This window comes from Blennius ocellaris (genome assembly GCF_963422515.1).
Source record: "Blennius ocellaris genome assembly, chromosome: 5".
In the NCBI taxonomy this organism is placed as follows: domain Eukaryota; kingdom Metazoa; phylum Chordata; class Actinopteri; order Blenniiformes; family Blenniidae; genus Blennius; species Blennius ocellaris.
The window spans coordinates 21,116,587-21,141,389 of NC_137654.1; the positions used below are offsets into that span (position 1 = coordinate 21,116,587).

Below are 24,803 nucleotides of genomic sequence, written 5' to 3' on the forward strand. Positions count from 1 at the left end.
CATAAATAAATAAAGACTGAGCTCCTGAAGCGCTCGCTCTGCTGGTCATATATGTGCTACATGGTTTACCTCTATGCCTCGGATCTGTTTTTATGTTGCCGCTCACACGGTAAAAGGGATATGTATGATTTCACGTCGGAGGCCATCTACAGTTCATGTTATCCTTTTCCTTCTCCGGTGCTGTTTTCACAGCTTCCACCTTCAGAGAGAGTGACCCAGGGTTAGTTTTCCACTGTGTGAAAATCAAATATGGTGGTTTAAAACTCTTGTATATCCTGTGAAGGTGATTACAGCTCATTTCATAGATAGTGTTATCAGCAGGGATTTTGGCGCTCCCGTTGAAGATGAAGATAACCCTTCAGTGGTGATGTGTGACACTTCCATTGTACTCGACTGGGCTCGCTCCCGTTTCGGCTGGTTAACTCGTCTGAGGGTAATTGTCTGATCTGGCGTCTGTTGTGCATCTTTGATTGTGGCTCTGAACTGCATGTCAGCGTGTAGCCTTCTGACACTTCGTCTCACTGCGAGTGGAAGCTATGTGAAATGTGAATGTCACCAAAACACATTCCACATAAATCTCCCCGCTCCATTAGGCGAGACACATTGCTTTGATGAATCATGATCTCAGTAAGAATGGGAGTCTGTTTACACTGAATAGCTCCGTCTGAGAGACTGTCCAGTCCTTCCAGAGCTGGCAGGTTATTCAGTGCAGCGCTGGAAAAAGCTTGTTGTGCTCACTGAGTGGACGATTGTCCATTGTTGTGGCTCTACAGTGGAGGCAGTGTGTAGATGACAGCACGGTGAGGTCAGATGCCCTCTGTGATTCACTACACCAGCAGAGCGGAGCCAAACAGGCAGCCCGCCGGCCGCCAGGTCACAAGTGAACACCCGATCAGTCTCATCAAAGTGTGCCGCTGGGTGCGGAACAGCAGACATGCAATTAACGAGCTTTGCTTAAAAGTAATGCCTGTTGTTTAAAGCTCCAGCTACTCAAAGCACATCACAGCATCATCGTCACTTTTTAAACATTTTGCTTGACTTTTACTAATCGTTGTGGCAGCAGTATCAAAACACCCTCAAAGGTTAAAGATGCATCCTCACCATTTTTTTTTTATCTGTCACTATGTGACATTATCATTTTTACTTCCTAAGGAGCCAATCGATTTGGAATATTTACTCTGTTTGAATCCTCAGTCGATCTTTCATCTGGAGGATATTCCACATCCAGAGTGATATTTAAAATCCACTAATGAGCTGGTGGCCTGAATGAAGTATGGCTGTGAGTGACATTTTGTTACCCGTTTAATCATACAAGCGCAATGCACTTACCAGAATCTCACTCCTGTCATTGACATTTCTTGAAAAGTTAGATAAATATGAATACAATAAAACTTCAATGTGTAAAATATTTAACATTTTTTTTAAGTCTACTCTGTAGATCCTTTCTCAGTATCTTACACAGGTTTAGAAGAAATGTTTTATGGCTCATTTGTCATTAAAACCTCTCGGTGTGAGTGTTTGAAAGGTTGCAGACGTAAAACTTTCTCTTCTCAGCTGGAGGATATTCAGAATCCCTCTCCACTCGTAGATTTTACTTGCTCACCGCACACATATCGCAGGAATGCAAATCAGATGATTTGCCTCCCTGAAGTGTACTTCCCCTGGATTATGTTGTTCCTGTGTTTTTAAAGCTCTTCTGCCTTTGACTACATGGGCCAACCCACATGGAAAATTCATTCAATCAGTCTTAGTTTTAGTTTCAGATTTTTACCCGGATGTTTGAACAGCCTTGCACCGACATGCGATGTGTGCATTAACCTTTTTCCCATGGTCACATTAGATGCACGGCCTCATGAATACCCTGTTAACACTTAAAATTAATAAGCAGGAAAAGCAGGTTAGAGCTGTGGGAGGGAAATTTGCTATACCTGTAAAAGACCAACACATGTACAATCCACAAAGCAAGAAGTGCTAACCACTGCACCACAATTCCCTCCTGAGGCTGTACTCAAAGTAACTATGGTCTGGACAAGATGGGGTTCATGGAAATGTCATCAATATTGAACAAGTTATTATAAAAGATTGACCTAATGGTGGCATGAGATAGTGTAGTCTAGTCAGGAGATCACAAAAGTCATTACATTTCATCCCGAGGGAGCCATGAATGTCCGTACAGAATTTAATGACAATCCATCCACAACATTTAATTCAGATTTCAGCCGCTAGTGCTGCTCCAGGAAAAGTCAGTGAATCAGCAAAGACTCAACCTCTGAATCCACAAAAGTGCCCTTGCAGACATTCATTGAGATTCTGTGGTCGTGAGCAGGATTTTGTACAGACAAACGAACAGACATGTGTCACAACTATGATTTGAAACTGATCTGGGATCATTTAGGTGGAAAGCATAAATGGTAACGCATACTGTAGCGTACGCATCATTTTTTCATATTTAATCATTATAATTTGACTATTCTTTGAATCGGATGTGTTTTTATGGATATTGTCACAAACTCAAATAGATCCATCCATCCGTCCATCCATCCATCCATCCATCCATCCATCCATCGGTTTAGCAGTCTTTATGCAGGACCTGAGTAAATCACGCCCAGTCCCAAGTACTGAAAAACATTTTTTTTATCTAAGTTGAGCGCAAAAGTAAAATACAATTAAAACTTGCAACTTTTAAATTAGTGTTTTTTTTCCCTGTAATTAAGTAATCCAAATAAATGCATTTAAGTCCCAGGGCTAATTAATCCTGATTAATATAAATAATAGTAATAATACAATATGAAATCTAGTGGTTGGAATAGTGATGAAGTGGGTGTGCGTGTATATATGCGTGCGTGTATATATACGTGCATGTATATATACGTGCGTGTATATATATACACACAGTATATGATTACTATTGCAACTACACAACATCAGTAGGGTAAAACTAACCTGCCTTTATATATATAAAGCCATATATGTAGCTCATTTTTCTGGTGAAATCAAGTCAGTGGGAAGGTCAAAACATCTTTTCTAAAATTACATAATTTGCTCATACAGATAGACACCTCTTCTGTTTCTGCTCCCTTCAATCATCCGAGCCATTAGAAAATCAGCAGCTATGTCTTTTAACCATTTAGAGAGAGTGCATCCTTTACTTCAGCTGCTCAATGCCTCACAGGACTCCAGGATAATCTCTTATTGACATCTCAGTCACATTGAAAGCATATAGCTGCGGCCTGACTCCCAGCAGAATTTTTATTTCCTCATGAGTCACACGCAACCTGAGCTCCTCGGGCTGTTCTGACTGTCTCCTGTCTAGACAAGAGAGGAAAGGTGACTGGGGTTTTGCCATTATGACCCGGAGACTGCTGGAGAGATGGGACTTTATTGACCTGACCCGAGCCTCCCAGGCAGCGGCTCTGTACCTGCACCAACAAGTCCCCCAATCAAATGCATGGTGTGATGGATGGTTAATGTGAAGAGGAATGTTATAGTCAGCAAGCCTCTGTGATAGAGGTGAGATTTGTACAAGGAGCCCGGGTGAAAAGTCTTCATGTGCAACTAAACACCGGGCGAAAATGTCCCTCAGTCAACCGCAAAATGCTGCCCCTTGAATACCAAACTCACTGTTGTCCTTTAAATCACTTTTATTATCGGATTTAGATGTTTGGGGATTTTGTTCACTTTTAGTTTTATGCATCCATATTCTCAACTTTTTATCTGCGTCCGTATTTGTTTGCTCATCTATTCCTTCATTTGCTTTCCATTTCATTTTAACTGCGTTTCTTGTGTTTATGCGTTTTTATTGCCTTTTCATAGATTTTAATGTTCACTCTTGTTTTGTGAAGCCTCCGGTCGATGGGTGCAAATATCTTGGTGTGAGTGGCTGTTTAAGAAGCTAATTGTGTCTATTTCCTGCAACACAACAGTGTCAGTTCTGGGTAAATTACTCCACACACCACAACCGCATGCATTTATCAGTGCACGCCTCACGCTGCAAAGCACGGCAGCTTCACAATGCACTGAATAATCCGTGGAAACAAAGCAGCAGGTATTACATCCGTTTGAGGTTCTTAAACATGTGAGAGAGACTTTTTGTGAGAAACTGCACTCCACTCCTGCTCACATAAGTAAATTCTCTGAAACCGACAGTGGATTCGGTACGTGTTGTGAATGTAGGTGTTGCTGATAAGATAGTCCAATCTCAACTCTGGGATGGTTCAAGGCAGCACTGCAGGCAATGCCTATTAAAATGTTCTCTTCTGGATCTAAACCGGTACATATGTCTCAAGTGCATGACATCAAGTAGATGCTCAGAAGCACCAACGGAAAGAATCCGATATATGTGATTTTTATTTTCCACTTCTGTGATCAGTCTGTAATTACACGGCCTTGCAAAAAAAACTTTGTGAGGAAGAGACAGGAGAGATACGATCGAGGAGGCTCACCAGCATTGTCTGCACTATTAGGGGAGAAATGGACCTGGTGATGATGCTCTGTTGAGTCTGAAGAGAGGCGAGATAGCAGAGAGAGAGCAAGAGAGAGAGTGAGAGCGAGAGTCATTGGGATGCAGGTCAGAGAGCTGCAGGTGCACAACTGACAATGCATGTGTCAGACCGGGCCGGCTCCAGGTGTAGGTGGGGAAAACAGGCTCCTATACTCGCTGTTTAGTGGATAATATGTCAGCGCACGATGCGGACTGGACACAGCTGAGAATCAGAGCACAGATCGACAATTCCCACATCCCAAGCGCCAGTCTTCAGATGGTTTTACATGTTTTTCACCCCAGGCATGTAAAAAAAATTTCTATTGAATTTTCATAATCTTCCAGAGAGAGAAAAAATAATAAAGTTATCACATGGGCTGTAAAGAACACAATAGAGAAAATAAAGCTGCGTCCAGTGCACTTTGCAGTCGGAAAAAAAAAAAAAAATCAATACAGCCAACTGTAATGTGAGATCCTGTGGACTTAAAGGAATGCATTTGATAACTCTTAGTCATAAACCCGCAGGCTATGTTTTATTCTTACTGCGGAGTGGAGCTTGTGTCACACCTGAAGGGTGCGTGCGGCAGAGCCGCCATCATCAAGGCTGTTGTGCTGAACCTCATTGTTCTCTGCAGGGCTTTGCTCTTTGTGAAGCCCAAGTCAAAAGCTTCAAGAATTGACTTGAAGAGATGCTGTACCTGCACAAAATAACTCTCAGGAGTGACAGAATAAAAGCTCCACTGTTAAGCCAGCTTGAAAGGCGAGATCTTAAAGATGGTGGGTTCCATTTGTGACGTGTGTTTGTAACCTTCACACACGCTACGCACACGTGCCGCCTGTCCTTGATGCACGCTCCGCTCTGATGAGGTTTCCAGATTTATTTGGTGTTGGGAAATGATAATTTCTTTGAAACACCAGTGGAGTTGAAATAGCAGTCTGTTTACCAGATGGGAAGATGGAGGTCGGTTGGGTTCCCTTTGTGAGCTATCCACACTTTCCTCCCACGCCTCGGCTTTACTCTACTGTGTGGCTCTCCTGGTCAAATATCTGATTTGTGAGTCATACCTAGCCTCTGTACCCATGGAGAAACATGCTGGTTGTCTTAAAATACACTCTGGCAGGGCGGCCATGCAGCGCTCGGGCCCGCCACAGAGCGAGGAAGCTGCCCAAGGGACGGGCACGAGCGAGCGGGAGAGACAGAGGCTGAGGGAATCGACTGGGAAAAGAGAAGTGGGCGGAAAGAAGGAGACGTTGGAAGGTCGTGCTAGATAAAGGATTATAAAAGCCCAACTTTCTGTCATGTAACACCCAAGCTAGCTCAGCAGTGTGGGCAACTCGGATGGTGTTTGTGATTTCTGTACCACGAAAAACAGCTGCAACCGTTAACATCTAGAACAACTGCCTGGGAAAAAAATGGCAGGGCGATGTTGTCGGGGAGTGATGTGCAGGTGGCCTTGGTGAGTGGAGAAGAGAGAAAGTAGGAGGCAGTGGAAAGGAGTAACCTACAAAACACAGCAAACCTCTAATTTTCTTTGGCAACTCTGATGTGGCGGAAGCAGGGCTGCACTCAGCTCTTCTTCAACGGTAATAAATCAACGTATTCTTTCAAGCCAGAAGTGTGACGTATACAGCAGAGCGAGGAAGGACATTGGGGTGGACATGCTTGGGTGTACGGAGCATGTAAATGAACACCATAAAGGTCAGTGTAGAAGTTGTTCTGTTTCAGTAAGACTTAGCAATGCGACAAGGTTTGCTTGTGTCCTGCATTCAAGAGAAAAGATTATAAATCTGAACTCCTTCAGCTGCATGGTATAATATATAAGCAGTTAGGTTTGATTCAATATCCTGAGATTTTTTTTAAATCTTGTTTAGCCTTTTCCCTTACTTTGCATCTAATATCTACAGTTCAGGTGTCTTGGTTTTAGGAAGCTGAAACTTCTGTGACAAATTACAGCTTTGAGTCAATATGAAAAAAGTCAACAGAGGCTTTCAGTGAGAAGTGACTGTCAATATTTAACCATGGCTCTTATTTTCCCTGAATCTTAAGGCTTAGATAATCAATATTTTAATATTAACACTGGGTCAAATGACAGACTGTATGTGAGAGGTGCTGCTGATGGTGATGAATCCACAGAGAAATAAAAACCGAGCCTCCAGTTCCCCTTCAGCTCCACAGAGCATTTTAATATCTTTCAGCTCAATTTGGTTTTCTGGCCCACAAATTCACTCTTCTGCTTTCATTGTTCTCATCAGCACAGAGCGCAGCCTCAGCAAGCACATTTTTGTGACAATAAATCTGCAAAAACCCACAGTGTGCACTGAACACCAGACAGGAAGCCGACAGCGAGCTGGTGAACATACACCTACTCACCAGCTGAAGAAACAAACTCTCCACTCAGGTGTTGGTCCAGACCAGAGCTCGAGCAGAGAGAATCAATAACAGACCGAGAGCTGTCAGATGACCATTGTTACAAATGGTAAAAATGAACTTCAAGAGGAGCATTTGCACTGCCTCAGTGGTCACAGTTTTACATGATCAGTCACAGTCACTCAGTCTCCCACCTTCACACAGCAAAGGTAGCGGCTGATATTTACGGTGCTCACACACCAAGGACATAACTGCAAATGGACAGGAAGAGATTGGGCATTGGACCGCCAAACTTGGAACTAGAGGATGACTTTTTACATCCTGCCTGGGTTGTCATGAAGGATTTTTGTACATTCATAGAAATGTCTGGTTATTGTTGTGATTCATGTGCCCGTTCAGGTTGTATTTACATCTGGTGGCGCTTCGCACAGAATAATTGCAGTATTGCGTTTCATGTGATATTAGCTCTTCTGTTACGGTCATGACCAGTGGTTTAAGTGGGCCTGTATGCAGTACCGGCACTTAAAATTTTTACCCTTCAGCGTACCGAGATATTTTTCTACCGTATGGCGCCTATCGGGACTTTTCGTAATGTCTGGACCGCTACTTTATTCACACACTTTGAACTCAGCGGTTTAAACAATGATGCTAATTTATGAATTTTTACAGGTAAATGAGCTCCATGCCAAGATACATGGATGATGCGTTTAGGTGCATCATGTAACTCTGAACTCCGTGGCCACGCTCCAGGCTGACCAATGCTCTCCTCACAATCACGATCAGCAAATACTTAATGAGCAGAGATGAAACCATCAGTGTTTGTATATTTTTGCAGTAATTCACCTCCCTTCCCAGAGACAGACATACTTTTCTGACCTTTTCTGGCATAAGGTGGAGGCATTCATTGAATATTGAAAGTATCATGATGATATTTTAGTATAATTTGACTATCTTGTGGGAAGGCCAAGTGTCTTGTATTGGAACTTCCATATAACTAAGCACTTCAAGAATCAATACAGTAATGCAGAGATTGATACTAAAATGTGTTTTCGATTGAGTCTCATGTTCAAATATCAATTTGGATAGGACAATAACTGTTTTTGAAGAAACATGTTTTGGTTTAATTAATTAAATGTAAAGCTTATGGTTGTATTTAAGTCCTTCTTTAATGCGTGGTTGGTGGTGTTTATACAGCTTTATAAACGCTTAGCACTTACTGGGGATTAAAATCTTCACGTCAGAGGATGAGATGTGTTCATATGATCACTAACTGAGTAAAGAAAGAATGACAAACAGCACTGTTTGCTCTGTGTCTTTTAAATAATTATAATAAAAGAAGAACGTTTTTTTGTTATTGCTACATAAGCTTCATGTTACCGTCACATGTTAGGTTTTTGTACAGACTAGCAGTGTTATAACAGTACCAAAGTTCATTGGTATACACAAGTACACAACATTTGTTCAGTAGTATTGCAGTTAAAAATACATTTTAGTCTTCAAGTGAAGATCTTACTTCAAACTGCAGAAACCAAGTGAGCAACTTCTAAAATGTCTGGCTAATAGCTTTCAATATGCCACTGTTGTATTTTTAGGTTTAATGCCAGGTTAACAAATTGCTCTTATAAAGTCATTATCATCTCTTAGTTGCCACAAATTGATATTGTTGTAAAAAAAAAAAAAAAAAAAATTGAGGGCCAGCTGTCAGGGAAATGCTCCACACAAATGATTTTCCATCAGTAGCAAACAGTTTGCAGATGAATTTTCAATAAATAGTGCAAAAACATAATTTTGGCAAATCTATTTGCAAACGCAAATCACTTGCACGTGTATGTTTGTTTTGTTTTATTTGGAACGAGTAGCGAAAATGGAGAATAGGAAACAAAGCAGGGAGAAAAGAGAGAGACGGCGAGGACAGAGACGGGGAAAGTTGGCCGGCATTTGAGAAAATGACTGAGGGCAGATTGTCTCGGCTTGGGAGGAAACTGGCAGCCCGAGGACCTCTCTGGGCAGGAAGTGTCTGCTGATCATCTGTGTGGGCGTGTCTGCTTTCAAACAGATGACGGTGAGGGGGGCATGGGGGGGTGGGGGGAGGCCCACTTGTCTCTCGTGTCCAGGTCTGAAACACACAGACTGAAGGAGGGGCTGAAAGTCACAGGTTGTGTGAGGGCACAGTGATGAAACGCAGCTCTCACAAAAAGGGAGTTTTGAGTGAGAATGAGAGACACAGATGGGCAGGAAGAGAAGGGGGGGGGGCGAAGAGTGACAGAAAGAGGGAGGGAAAGCTGTCGCCCCCTCCCTTGCCCTCCTCGCTGCCTCCTCGGCTGTGTTGGCAGTGCCACGCTCTGGTAAAGAGAGATTACCAAAGCCCAGCCCGAGGTTGCATGTATGGACACAGTCATTACCTCTGCCCTGCTAACAAATGGCACTGCTGTCTGAATACAAAACCAAAGTCTGTCTGATCTCTGTTCCAACAGTGCTGCTGTGGCTCAGTTCAGCCGGAAAGATGTACAACTTGATAACAGCTCAATATCTTCATAGGCCAGTTTATTGTACTGTATTTTGTTTATAGGATATCGACCGCCGCTGCTTTACAACACCAGCAAGTGGAGCTGCAAATAAATCGTGTGACAAGAGATTTTTTTGGGAGCAAAATTTATTCTCCCGGGTGTTTGGTTTTTGAATTGCTCTCAACAACGGCTTCTTGGCTAGTGCGTGTGATCGTGCTTGCTGTGCGTGTGTCATGGTGCTGGTGTCGTGTGGACAATCTGTACGTCGGCTTTCAGCCACAAACAGCATGGGGTTGGAGCTGGGTCTGTCAGAGCCCGCTGTCATTTCTGCCATCATGGTGGTGAACTGTTGCAAACAGCCGAACGGAGCTGACTGATGTCGAGATATACTTAGAAGCTAATCACGCTGCAAATAGAGGCACAGGGATTCCTGCAACAAGACCTGCCTGGCTGCCCTCGCTCCAGTTAGAGCCATTCATGGGAAACATTTCAGCTCTGCCACTAACAGTCCGTCTGGGGCTTTGCTTTTTTGAGAGTTTCTCTGGGAATAATGGATAGAAAATCCAGTATGGACCCCTCCAGTTTGTGGTGCCTTAGTTTTTGACACTGATTGACTCTTTTCTGTGCAGAGTTTTGTCAAGAAAAGCTCATTGTTTGAGCGACGGCCTTTGTTTTTATTTGGAGACTTTGTTTGAGAACCCATGGACTGTCATTTCCCTCGGATTTGTATGGAGACAGCACGCCTTTTCACATCGCCAGAGCTCACTCTTCTGAGATGGCAGGAATAGATGGTTCCCATTACTCTGACTGAGAGTTGTGCGGTGCCATATGCTACATATTTTTCATCAAAAAGCATTTCTTTTAATTTGAAGCAAAGCTAAGGGAAGAGAGAGGAGCCATACAGCCCGCTGCATCTGCAAGAAAGCCTCCGAGCTCATCAGAATAATCAACTTCACATTAGCAGAGCAGACCAGACCGGTTTAAAGCACAAACATACCAGTAACTCACCTTCCTCAGAGCTGCCCATTGCACCTGTGGGCTACTGCAGGTGGAAATCCAGCAGAAAGGCCAGGAAACTCTAATTAACTTCAGCTGGCATTCGCACTAACTGTGAACATGTCTAACCTTTGCACAACCTCTCTTAGTCACCTCTCCTCTTAAACACCTAGGTTGAAATTCTCATTTAACGTCAGTAAGCAGATTACAGCATGCTCACCTCCACCCCACCCAACCAGCCATCACCTCTGTCTTCTTTTTTTCGCAGCCTTCCTCAGACTTCACCAACGGATTTTTATTCAAGGCGGCCGCAGCACTTTGTGGTGGTAAATCAATAGAACAGTGTCCCCTATAACAGACCTCTGTGTTTTCCCTCCATCGATCCTGTCAGTCCAGATACATTCAAGAGCAAGCCAGGCGATTACCCTCAGCAATCCTAACTTTGATCTATACTGTAGATGACAGGTGCCAGACATCAGCTTTGGGTAATTGCGATGCTGAAAGTGGGCATCGTAAATCATTTTCTCTGGTCGAGGCTTCAGTTGCTCATGATCAGCCCGTGTTTACTATCCACATCATTGACGCTCTCAAGCATCACTGTCACCATTTCACCTTGTTGCTGCTGCAGCAGAGACCATGTTGTTTCAGGTAATGACATGTTTTGCATGTACTGGCTTGAAATGTCACATTGCAACATGTAAATTGTAAGAAGTGGAAACAGACAGAAGCAATTTAGATGGAACGACTGAGAATAAAATATTCTGTATTCATTCCAAGGTTGCTATTTGCAGAAAATGAATCATAATGTTGATAAAACATCTATTCTCCTCGCCCTATTATCTCTGCATTATGAACTGCTTCAAAGACATTAAAGTCTGCCGCAATTTGTTGTAACAAGACCTTATTCCGTTGATGGATCTGGGAATTAATCATGTAACTGTGACCAAACTGGAAAAGCCAAACTTTGGTGCTTATAATCTAATTTACAGTTTGCAGCGAGCAAAGCGAGAGAGAGAAAAACACAAAGGTGTTGCAATCTAATCAGTTAGTCAGCATCTCCATATATCATAATTCTAGCTGGTTTAATCCTCGCATTGCAGCTTTTCCCTTTATCAAGGTTCAGCTCTGTTGCTACCTGGAGGTCAGTGTGGTGATTAAAAAAAAGCACGGCCAGAAAATGTGAATGTTTGCACTGCAGGAAGGTGAGGATTCATGCAGGAATAATGTGAGGAGGAATCACATTAGCAGGATACAAGCCAGGGACAAAGTAAAAAGAAAGTGCCATCTTAAATGGTTCCCTGCGGCAAATAAGCTCCAGAGAGACGAATGTTGGAGCAGCTTTTTGTCCCAGCTGAGCGGAGGGAGGTGGCGATTTAACAAACCTCCAACACCTTTTGACTCCACTGGATTACCCACAGCAGCGTTGATAGATAGACCCCCATCAAACATCTGAAATAGATGCTAAAGTTTGTTTTTCTTTGGAAGAAGGTGTCTGTTGGGATTTAGCTCACTGTTACCATGTAACTTCATCACTTCGCCTCACTTCATCTCTGACTGTGTACATTGGATTTAGGAAGCGTAGAGGGACTTACACATTCAACAACCATCCTCACCTCTACATTAGCTTAATTGCTTCACCAATTGGGTGTGTGTTGATTAGTTGTAGATGTTATGTTCCCTCTCTTTGGTGAGTTGAAGCATATTGAGTTGTCTTGATTCTGACCCCCTCCGTGAATCTTCTATTTGTCAGCTTTGCGCAGTTGACCCCCTTTGAGTTGTGGGTCAAAGCTATAACTCACACTCTGTGAGTTGAAGCGATCCCATCAGCAAGCCACAGTGTCCTCATTCCAGTGTTTCTCCAGTGTCCAACTGCTTTTGATCACTCTAACAGAAATGGATGGCATTCATACAGCCCGTATATTAGACTGTGTGATGGGGTTCTGTGCAGAGTTCAAGAGAAAATGATGTATGTCCCTGCTTGTGAATCCACTTGTCCAATGGGATGTGGACATTTTGAACCCCGATGTGCCACCGGGGGAAATAGCAGCTCGGCTGATGGGATGTTTACAGTGTTGTGAGCAATCAAGTGCTCCATCTCTTTTTCGATAATTGACCATTTTTCTGAATGCATTTGTTACTACATGTGTTATAGAAAAATAGGATTGGAGCCACTAAGATTAATTCCTCTATTCCAAATTCACTGGTTCATCTGAGTGCACAGTGAATGGATCAAAGAGGTGGAGTTTAGTACCGTATTTTAACTTGACATTATGTTAATTTTGACCAAGTTAAAAAACAAACAATGCACAAAAACAAAGCAAGTCAGAAAAATATCCTTCAATTAGTTTATGAAGGTTTTATGCCCTAATACAAAATGATCTTAGATTGTGGGGTGTTTTTTGGTGTAGTGCTAGGAAAAACTACCAGAGCACCATTACATATTCCCTTTAAGAGCCAGGTGCACATGTGAAATGAGATGCTTTCCTCTTAAGAGAAGAAATCTTAACAAAACTGCGCAGGTAACACATCTACCTGTTCATGGAGAGAAAGCAACAGTTTATGTGGAGTGTAACTTTGAAGACATCCACCATGTAGTGGATAAGATGCCAGTGTGACGCCTCACCGCGCTGAAGAAAAGAAAACTAAACAATCTGAGCGGCTGTTAGATCCTGACCCATGCTGTGTTCTTGTCTTCAATCATTTCTAAGAAAACAATAAAGGTACCTCTGTTTTGCCTTGTGGGCACAATCATGAAACAGCAATAACTGTACTATTTGCAAATATAAATTTGGCAGTTATTTGTTGCTGCAGATATTTAATAACCTCAGAGTGAATTCTCTAACAAAGAGCTCAAAGCAACTGAACAAAAGCAACAATGATAATTTTATATAGAGCCCTGGTGTGTATCCAGCAGATTGTAAACAAGTTATGTAGACACAGGCTACTCTGCAGCGTTAATGGAAAACACTTCACTGGTGACCTGTTTTAGTTGGTCAACATCGCAACCACTTTCTGCCGCCTAAAGATAGCAATTTTATGCCGAAGCCTTCATTTAACAAAGCGATCTCAGTTAGATGGAGTTCTCTTTTCCAGAGGAGGGCAGGCCAAGATCACAACAACAGCCATTTTGAAAGTAATATTTATAAACATTATATTACATGCAAACAATAGTCAAACCTGTTTATGTCAAACATTTACAGGCAATTTTATCTGTGAGACTCATCGCTTACATTGAAGTCAGTTGAGATTTTCAGTGTTTGGTGCAGCAGAATGACATATAAGGACTTCAAGTATGAGTCTGGTAATGAACTACTAATAAAACAACAATCCCCCTGACCACATCTAAGATCACCCCATCAGCTCAGAGAGGAGAAAAGGTGCATTTGCTATTGAAACAGTGAAGATACTGGGCGGTTAAAAAAAAAAGAAAAGAAAAGAACTGCATCATTGAGCTACTGGCAAAGACTCCCATCCTGCTCCTGCGCTGCTTTGTGCTGGACATAAGATAGAGTTCTTTGTCTGTGCAAGATTATCTGTCCCTCTCTCTCCCAATCTTCTTTCCTTTTAAAGGCCAGGGATACAGATGTGTATTTCCATCAATTTGTGCCATCCGAGCCAACTTCTTGACCATTTCTGTCCAGTGACTTTTTTTTTTTTTGCCACCACATTTCTTCTTAAAGTCATTTCAGTTTCTGTCTGAACAAAGAGGAAGGTGACTGCCATGTCTAAGACTGCAGCAGCAGAGAAGGATTTGGTTATAATAACATTACTGGAGACCTTAATCCCCTGATGATGAGGCTCGATCAGTGGTGTCTCCAATTCTGGTCTTAGAGGGACACTGTTCCCTAGTTTTTAGATGTTTTTCTGCTTAAACACACCTGATTGTGACAAGGAATCAGGCTTTCTGCCGAGCTCTGATGACTCATTCATCACATTCAAGTGTTTTCAGCCTTTTATTTCTATCCTGTCACTCTTGATAGGTTTTGGCATGCACACTGCTCATAACCATAACTCCAAGACCGATTATGATATTGAGAAAAAAAAAAGAAAGAAAGAAAAAGCAGAAACTGGCAGAAAGCAGACCATTGTCATGGGCTTCAGCATTTGGTATTCAGTACCACTGTCCAATCAACAGCAAGTATATTTTACCAGGGTAAAATTGACAGAATCACTCAATTGCTTCACATTTTTGACACATTATAATTAATCCAGTTGCTGTCGCACTAAAACGATATAAGAAAAAACCTGCAGCACAGCAGCTTTCCAACACTATTCAATTATCTCAAAGTCATCCTGAGAACAAATGCAGTTAATTCATTATATTTGAAGCAATATTTGACAATAAAGGGAGCTGCTATAACTCAGTGAGTAGTTGTGTGTCTGATGAGTTGTGCTGGAACTGCTCCAGCGATGAAACTTGCTCCATAAGTGGCTCCATTTACCATTTCCGAAGATAGTGCGGACTTGTCAGTCAAAGGTCCCACAGCACAGGCTCAACCTCACGATCCTGTGAGACCAATCACCAGATCAGTAGGACTCACTGTCTGGGAAACATAAATGTCTGTCAAATATTTCATGGTAATTCATACAAGATTTTAGTTTTAATAATTCACTCTGGTCCAGAGCAGTGAGCTGACTGACAAATCAGCTTTCCATCTTCACAGCCATACTGCAAGCGTGAGTGAAACCCTGAACACCTTGAGAAGGTTCAGAGATCACGGAACACCTGCAGCCTATTAACAGCCGTCCAACCGTTAGGAAAAGTGGCTATCTTGCATCTTTGAGAAGAGCATGACTGATAGAGTCTTTTTCTTTGTAGTCATATGAGACACTCTTTTATCTTCCTTCATGCTTACGAAATTGCGGCATGATTGTAACACTGATAGTGATAATTAGGTGTGATTACTCTGCTTCCTTTATAGCGGGAACAGAGCACGCAGGTAGGGGTAAACAAATGCAAAGTCTTTTCAAACTCTTCCCACACATAACTCCATTGCTGACCTTGGAAACTGTGCTCTGACAAAATAATCAAATCTTGCTTATTTTTGAATGGAGAAAATTTTTTTTTTTAAAAGCACTTGACAGATTTAATTAATTCAGTATTTTGCAATTCAGCTTTTGTCTCCCACTGGGGTGCTTCATAGTAAGGTCAAGATCTTAGAGTAAAACAGAGAAACAAAAATTCCACTATTCCCACATGAGCTACCGCGGGAAGAGAAACTCCTTTAATAGGAAGAAACCTTCAGCGGAATCGGTTTCAGTACTTTGACGGCTGTCTGCTTTGCCCGATCGGTATGAGAGGGAAGATCAGCACAGAGAAACAATCCACAGTGGGCAGGTTGGCCAGCCCAGTAACCACAGATCAGATACCTGCAGGAATGGAGAGAGCGAGAGGACGGAGGGGAAAAAGCACAAACTGCAGGAGAAAAGGGACAAAGTGAATGACCTGTAATGGTGGCACATAAATGCATGCAGGTTGGAAGTGAGGAGCACGCAGGAGAGGTGCCCGGTGCATCATGGGAGATTCACCCGGCAGCCGCAACCCACAGAAACATAACTCAGGGACGTGTCAGGGTCACCTGAGACGGTCCTCTCTACAAGCTTCATCAAAAAAGGAAAGATTAAAGTCTCGTCTGAAACCGACAGATGCTCTCAGCCTTTAGAACCTGATCTGGGAACCTTTTTCTCAGCTTTTAACCTTTTGTAATTCAAGTGACTATTTTGGATTATCTGCTCACATTGCTTCACATTTTGTCAAAACCAAGTATTACAATTTGATCACAGTCATAGAATATATAGTCGTTGTGCTTAACATTCAGTTAGGGGTTATTCATGCTGAGTTTCCCAAAATGTACAATACTGTACATGCTAACAAAGTGTGTTTTGCTCTTCACTTTGCCAATGATCGTTTACCCTCAGTCAGTGCACAAGTGCATCAAAACAATGCATTTTACTCAAATATTAACAAAACGAGAATCTATGATTTGCTATAATATTACTGTGAGGCAAAACTCGGGCGGATATACTCAGTCTAACCGACTTAGTAGACCGAGAACCTTGAAAATAAAAATAAAAAGCAGTTGGGCGGTTTCCAGGTCTGCTTTGGATTTCATCAGTGTCTTATTGTGTTTTGTTTTACATTTGCAAATCTAATTCAAGCCTCGGGCCCTCATTCCCCAAGAGGGTCCCAGACCCCAGGTTGAAACCAACTGATGTAAAGATGTAGGTCAGTTTCCAGCCTATTTTATTTTATAGAAACAATGGTATTTTTTTTCTGACATCCTTATTTCTTTCATGGGTTGCACATTATTTTATTTAATTTTTTTTCAAAATAGAATATTGTAGCTTGAAGTTCCAGCAAACAACAACCTGAAAAATGAACATATGAATTGGAACCTTGAGGATATTGACAAGAAAACCCATCATTGTAACATTTAAGTCATAGCAGCTGAACTGGATCTCATTAAGTTGTATCTAAACATAATACAAGTGCAATGCTGGGCTCCTTCACTCAGATGTTTGCTGCAGGGCGATGGAAAGAGATTAGGTTCTCATCAGGTGGTAAGTCTACCCGAACACTTAAAACGATCTCTGGCTGCAAAAAAGTGATGCAACGTGATTGTATGCCCTGACTACTAAAGAGTTAATGTGACAAGACAAAATGTGTGCAATATTGGATGCCTTAAAATATTCTGAGTTGACCAAGTGACAAGGTAATAAGAAATATGTGAAAAAATGTTGTGCTCATTTTGTCAACAGCAGCCAGTAATCTACCTGTGAGGCAGTGAGCAGCAGAAAAACAAAAAAAAGAAAAAAACATAATAATGTTTGTATATTACAAACATTTCCTCCTCTACTGCCTCAATTCCTGGTTAATTTGATGGCTTTAAGGAGTAGTTTGACATTTTGGAAAGTGCGCTTACAACCGATAATGTGTTAAATAACCTGAGAGGTTGCTGCTAGGCAGATTGTGTTAGACGGAGCCCAGCTGTTATCAAGCTTTTCCTGGTAAGCTGTGCTAACCAACTGGAAGCTGCTTTGTGTTCAGCATTCAGACCTGAGAGTGTGGTATCAATCTTCAAATGTGTTTGAATTTCTTCAGCCCCAAAATATAGCTGATCGTGGTAAATGCTGTGTCTAACGTGTACGCCACACCGCTCAATGGAATTGGCAGGAAAAAGGAAAAAAAAAAAAAAAAAAAACCTGTTTCATTCCTCGGTGGGAATTTTTCAAAGCACTGAACTGAGAGTGTACGGAGCATAAATTTCACACTCAGAATACTAAATTGAGAACACTCAAGTAAAATGGCAGACAGTGAATGTAGTGCACAGTACAGTAAATAGGGAGCAATTTTGGACACAGCCATTCAAAAACATGCTTTTTCAGAGCTTGTGTTGCAGCTCGGGAAATAGCAACAACACATGAGTAAACGTTTCTTTTCTTCTCTCTCAAGATCCCGCAGATTAGCTACGCATCAACGGCACCGGAGCTGAGCGACGACCGGCGCTACGACTTCTTCTCTCGTGTGGTTCCTCCAGACTCGTTCCAGGCCCAGGCCATGGTGGACATTATCCAAGCCCTGGACTGGACCTACGTCTCCACCATCGCCTCTGAGGGCAGCTATGGAGAGAAGGGGGTGGAGGCCTTCACACAACTCTCTAAAGAAGCAGGTGTGGACACCAAATTGAATTATAATTACCTTTTATATGCCTTAAAAATACACTTGCACTTCGACACACACACAAACACACCCAAGAGAAGATTAGTGTTGCATTTTCAATTCATGGTGAAATCTGTTTGGGGCGGATGAATTATTGATCTGTTTGGCATCTTGTGCTGTAGCTCCCCAGTGAGTTGTGGAGTGTTCCTGGAAATCTAGACAGAGAATCAGCTTGTAGAGGGGATACCATGTTACAGTAATGAGCATATCCTGTACCCATGTTGCTCTTTTTTTTTTTTTAGACGTAGCCATTTAGTGGTTTTTAAATGCATGGCCAGATGTGGGGCTGTTTGAAAATGGATGTCTAATGTGTTCTCACTGTCCAAAACTGCTCATTTGGAGGAGGTTTGTTTTACATTCCGGCTTTTCTGTTTCAGTCAGCCTCATGTGTTGTCACAGGGAGCGAGAGTGCATCACCGTGAGGATAATAATGATAGCCAGTCGGGTCAGGCTACCCTGGTCTGCCTGCAAGGCTGCAGCACCACTGTTTAAATACTTTACTTTTTTCCGAAATGAAGAAACCTGCTTATTTGGTGAACATGATTCACATAAACAATAGGATTAAACAGAGAGAGTCGAACCAGTGGGAGCTCTTTAGGCAATCTGTTCAAATCAGCCTTGCTTGTGAGCTCTTATAATGCCACATTAATTGTGATTATTTGAAAGAGTGATGATGTTTTTTTTGTTGTTGTTTTTTTTTTTTTTTTAATTTAACTGCTACTCTCATAATTTAGTTAAGGAAGGTAAAGGTAAGAGTCTCGACGAGCGCTGTAAAAAAAAAAAAAAAAAAAACATTTGCTCTCAAACAATGTGTTGTGGTTTTGTTCCTGGCTGAATATTGTGCACACGCCTGACTCACCTGTTTTCTTCCACGCTGATGCGGTTGCTGGCATGTAGTGGTACGTGTGAATCAGCAGTCGCTGCTGTCGCCAAGAGATGTTCGGTTGGTATACTGTACAATGGGTCACCAGTTTTATGAAATCATGTGGTGTGCTATGCTGTGCTACAGAAATTCAGTATAGATTTTTCACTGCAGTTTGTCTGCAATGAGGATTCATTATTCCAGCATGCTGTATCATGAGACAAACATTGTTTGCAAGGAGGGTTTAAAGCTCGGGTGAGTAAAACACAAGCTAGGTATTAGTTTTAAAAACATCACGGCAAAAAAAATAAATAAGAAAGAAAGAAATTAGATGTTCCTGTAAAACACACATACGTACATGATCTGCTTGACTACTGTTGGAGAAACAGTGCTGGCAAATACAATAGTTACTTTCAACAGTAACCAACTGTGTCTCAATCACATGTAAGACCTCTTCAAAACAAACCAAATAATTACCTGTGCAACAGAAAAACAGAAAACTGGCTCCATCTTTGTTCCTCAGTAGTTGCTGTCTTTAAAAAAAAAGGCTCTCTGATATCACCTCTGGTTTGACCCCGTTTCATTGAAACTAGATTAGCTCGGAGCTTCTTCCAACTCATTTTTTCCAGCTTTGTGATTCAGTGTAAGCTGATGTAGATTCAGGTGGAGCCTGAAGTTTTCATTGCTTTCTCTCCCATTTCTCTGTGAATAGCTGCCAGCTATAGCAATAATTAAATTCAGTGTCAGTGACACTGAGCGTCAGTGCTAAAATTAGTAATTATATTTACCAATTGCGCCTTTTAACGGTAGTTGGAGTACATTTCCCGGTCGAATTAAAGTAGATGAGCAGTGAGTCTAATAACAATCACATCAGTAATTTTGAGGAAGGTGCTCCATAATGTCATTGTGTACCTGTACATGCGTGAGTAGATGGACAATAACAACAATGGCGGCCTCCAGAGAGACATGACAGTCAATGTCCTCCTGGTAGTTTAAAACTTGAGAATCACCTGTAACACCAATCCAACTTTGTGTTCTGTTCATACAAATGTCTTTCTACTCGCTATTGTTAACGTTTAGAGTGTATCATCCTCTGTTTTCACGTGTGTGGTTTCATTACAACAACAACCAACAGTGCTAACCTGTGGTCTTACAGAAAAAGACCTTGCTTTCAGGGTTTCTGAAATGTCCATATAAATGGACATAGTTTTGAAAATACACGGTGAAATTCTTCTGTGAAGAAAAGTTGCTTTTTTTCACTTGAAATGTTGTATAAAAGGAACTCCAAGTATTGGCAGTTATCCTGTAATAAATGCACTAATAATTCACATTTTAATGTTGACGCAACATAGCTAATGTCCTTATATATCACCGTAAATGTAGGCCAATATTAATGTTACTAACAGTTGGAAATCTTCCAAGTTGCTGTCAGGAGGACTTGTGTGCTTATTCTTCAGCAGTTTAGTGAAAGAATAACAAATTACAGTTACAGTTACCTTGTGTGCAGGAAAGAGACGGCAAGTTTTATTTCTGACACAAATAATGACTAACAAGCCTGCATAAACTTCACTAATTGTAAATGCATTATTGATTTTATATTAGTAATGAAGTGATTACACTGCCAGGGATACAGGCAAGTCTGCCATGCACACACTTCCTCTGCACAGTGATTGTACAGGTTTATTGTAACCCTGCCTTAGATTTATTATTTTTATCGTCACAGTGTTTGATTTATTGATGCCTTTTAGGATGTGAACAGAAATTCAAAGAGTATCTGTAAAATGCATCACCTACTTCAACTTTGATGCACGGTGACTGAGAAAATCAGTTTTTTTCTGAACCACAATGTCTTTTCCTCCTTTGTGCTGAGATCACTTTAAGAGGACTGTCACCTGGCCTGAAAAGAATTACCCTCTCTTCGTGGCAAGAGCGATATTTCACTTCTTCTTTAGCTTCATCTCAATGGATCCCGATACGTTTCCTACGGGGAGTGATCTCTGTGTCTTCTGCAGATAGACTAATGTGCAGGCACCTCCAAAATGAGGAAAGCTAATGAAATCCCACAGGCACTGATCAGAAGTCCAGAGTGCATGAATATTTTATCTGTGTGCATTCATGTCCACTGTGATCACTCATTAAAAGTTAAAAAAGCTGTTTGTGGCAGCGTAATTTGCATCGATAGATGGAGAGAGAAAGAGAGAGAGAGAGAGAGAGAAAGAGAGAGATTAGTCGACATAGGGAACAAATAAGAGAAAATGTCCTGATTCAAGGGTTTTTGTGGAACTTTCCATTCATCTTATATCCTGAGATAAATGCTGTTTCTTCCAGCTGGTTTTCTCATTTCCTACTGATGATCCGTTTTTTTTTTTCCTTGTGCAAAGAGCAATAAACACACCGATATTATTATGGCTCCTGAGCAGCTACACAAAGGCTATAGAATTATAAGCCACTTTTGTCGCTCCCTCATCCTGTTGCCACTGAGCTCCAGTCACTTTGCAATATTTTGTATTCATATACAAATGGGAATTATTTCCTCTAAAGAAAAGCTCCCAGTTTGCAGGGCATCTTATCTTTGATAAACACATTAATTATGTAATACCAGAGCTGTACAGTCGCAGGATTCATTGAAAGGCACTAATTCTGAGCCTAAGCCGACCGGAATGGATTGAATGAAAAAAAAAAATGAAGTGAATATGGAGCAAAGTTATGGCGTAAATACTGTAAGTGCGCAGTGGGGCAAAGGCTGGGATCAAGGTTGCGTTGGGTGCAGCAGCTGGTTCGTGAGGCCTTGAGACGTTTCTCTCTGGCTTCCCTGTTCGGTTGCATTGAAATGTCAAATACATTATCCGGATTCTCGCTTCACCACTTCAAGGAGAACCATCTAGCGGACTAATGCAATATGGCTGCCCATTACCCCAAGCTGAGACTGGAATGATGGTCAACCCATATTGATCTGTTCATTTTTTTTTCTCGACGTTTTTTTTATTTATTTATTTTTGTTGTTTCATTTTCTCCCCCGTTTAGGCACTATCCCATTGTGTACCTTCATCCTGGCTCCAGGTGAATCTGGCAGAGATAAATCTTGTTTATACTTTTCTGTCTGTCTGGACTCGAGCCAGAGTGATGGAGTTCAGTTTTCCCATTTGATAAAAAGACTTGCATTTGAGGAAAACCTCCCACAACGTATCACTGTGGAATTGATTGCAGGACGTTGCCAACACAATGCGTTCTCAGATGTGGTCAGCGCTGACTGGGGGTGGGGGCGGGGGTGGGGGTGGGGGTGGGGGTGGTGATGCGGGGGCCCGCTGGCAAAACGTAGCTCTTCTGTTCAGCAGCAGCAGGGAGCTGAGAATTGCGGATGGTGCATCTCCTAATGGCGTAAAATAATCCCAGCTACTTCCACAATGACCCCTTGACATCGCAAAGTCCCAGACCAGCGGCACAGAGTGGGTGAGATGCACAAGGACACACTGATGTCAAATTTGAATGTCAGCCTGTCTCGCTGCACTCCCACGTGTTCAGGCGTGAAGGCTGGAGAGGGCAGGTCCGCCTTTTTGACTGTTGAGGTGATAAATATAATTGCAGCATTATGGATCCCCTGGAGGTTCCTGTTTGGAGGGTGTTGAGTGGGCGGACGGGGGGTAGAATCCATCAGGAGCCTCTAATTTAAAGGGATTTGTATTTCACAAAGCAAAATGGCAAAGCTGAATTGCTCGCCTCATGGTGCATTTTCAGAACCGAGGGCATTGAGGATGAATAATTGAAGCAGTTAATGCAGTGCGTGACCTATGGCACTCAGACAGATAAGTGGAGAACTTCCAGGGGCCTGATGAATTTGGCCATCATGATCATTAAGCTGCCTTCGACATATTAATCAAACGTGGAGCAGAGGGTATGAGTTCATCCTGCATATAGTTTTGGTATTGCGTCGTAAGATCGCACTTAAATGAAGAAGGTGCAGCTCTCAATGTCACGACCCAGCTCATCTCACCTCTCCTCTAAGAACGCATTTGGCATTGTGAATATTTGAAAATATAAAGCCTTACTTTCCATCTTCACTTACTTTCCTCACTGGCTTGTGACAGCTTGAAAGTGTTGCGTTACTATACAGTTCCATTTCTTGGAGCGACTTCAAGAAGTTGGGATGAGGCACTTTCTTCTCCCAAAGCTTGACATTTATCTGTCTCACATCACAAATCTCCAACCCAGACAGACACCCAGCGCTCCTTTAAAGCCACAGCGCAGGTTGACGACTCTTTAAAGTCCACACAGAGCCTTCAAGTGACAGGTGAAGGCGGGCCAAATCCAAAAGCACACCGCTCAGGAAGAACTGATACAACACTTGCATTTTCATCATGTCCGCCTCCTCCACTAACTGACTGACCATCTGAGTGACAGACCGGCTTTTCTGCAGCCATTCAATAATTTAACCAGCAGTGCTGCCTGAACACATCCACCCCTCCTACTGCTGCCTGTCTGTCTGTATGCCAGTCTCTCTCTCTCTCTCTCTCTCTCTCTCTCTCTCTCTCTCTCTCCCCCCCATATCTTCATCAGTGGCTCCTGTGGTTTCAGTCTGTAGTATTGACTGTGTGACCTATAATACGTCTCTGTTCGAGACTCTTAAACCGCCGTAACTCTTCACACAAGCCCGCAGGGTTCGTGTCATAATGGAGTTCATGTATTTTCATGAGAAAATGAAAAAAAAAAAAGGTTCTCTCTCTTCTTTTGCTCTCCAGATTTAAACTATGCACACCCCCTTGTAACAAAGAGGTGGCGTTAATATGAGTTCATCAGATTTTACACTACACTTTACTTGCGTTCAAATAGAAACCTGTATCGTACTGAAGCCATTGTGGCCTAAATTATCTGAAATCTCTGTGCTGAAACAGAGCTTTAGCCTCTCTCCTTGGAGACCTCCAGCTCTAGCTGCTCTGCACAAATGACACCAAGCACGTTTCACTCTAACAGGATACCAGAAACCCTTAAGCAACAACTAGGCCATTGGCGGGATCTCCATTTTTATGTTTAGTCCACTTAGAGGCGGATAACAGCAGCCATCCCAGAGGTCTTTTGGCACATGCTGAATGTGATTCTCGCATCAAGAGAAATCCCCCATTCGGCTTACTGATAGTAGAAAAATGGATAGTCAAGAGGAGTTTCAGCAGTCGTCATTTTTTTCTTTTCTTCTGCTTTTAGAAATGCCACAGTAAACCGTGACTGAAGACGTGTGATCTGCCAGCTAAACGCTGTTTGTATCAAAGTAATGAGCCTGGGGAGAGTGGCAATTAGGAAATTCCTTCCATTTCTCCATCTACTCCAGGAAACTTGAACCAAAAGGTTATTGGGAAGACTATTAAAATGCTTGAGTGGGAGACATTTTAATTGGTTTGAGTAAAGCTTTGCTGTTGACTTGGGACATGGGCTGCTGCTTCCTTTTGGATCTACAGTAGTTAGAATGTTCTCTCACGCAGGTGATCACATTATCTGTTTATTCAAAGTGTTTAACAGGTTGGCTTGTCCTCTGCGCCTGTAATTACCAATGCAAAGTAGAACGAAGCACTTTATTGTTATTATTATCATTATCTTACTTTTTTTTCTATTTTGAAAAGGGGGAATTTTGCTTCTCGGTCCAATATGAGAAAACAATGTCTGGTAATCTGACAGGTGATCATTTACTGCGGCAACCATGGTATCTAGCAACTATTTACTGACTGACTGACTGACTGACTGATTGAAGCAATCAATACTGTTCATACTGTACAAACCCATTAGGAATGACCTGTCTCCATGTGATTTATTGTCAGTGTTAATATCATCTTTGTTGTTTCTTACTGTCGGCTTGTGCAGTTTGACTGGTTCAGGTTCCAATA

At 42.0% G+C, this 24,803-nt stretch overlaps 1 protein-coding gene across 1 annotated transcript in view; it reads left to right on the forward strand.

Annotated features, from left to right (window-relative positions):
• The window catches only part of LOC308130784 (metabotropic glutamate receptor 7-like), an 82,606-nt gene that overhangs the window by 18,320 nt on the left and 39,483 nt on the right, over positions 1–24,803 (forward strand). Inside the window, exon 2 of the mRNA XM_080497238.1 lies at positions 17,805–18,021. Coding sequence (XP_080353364.1) covers positions 17,910–18,021 — 112 coding nt within the window. The 5' untranslated portion in view covers positions 17,805–17,909. The remainder of the gene's footprint in view (positions 1–17,804; positions 18,022–24,803) is intronic.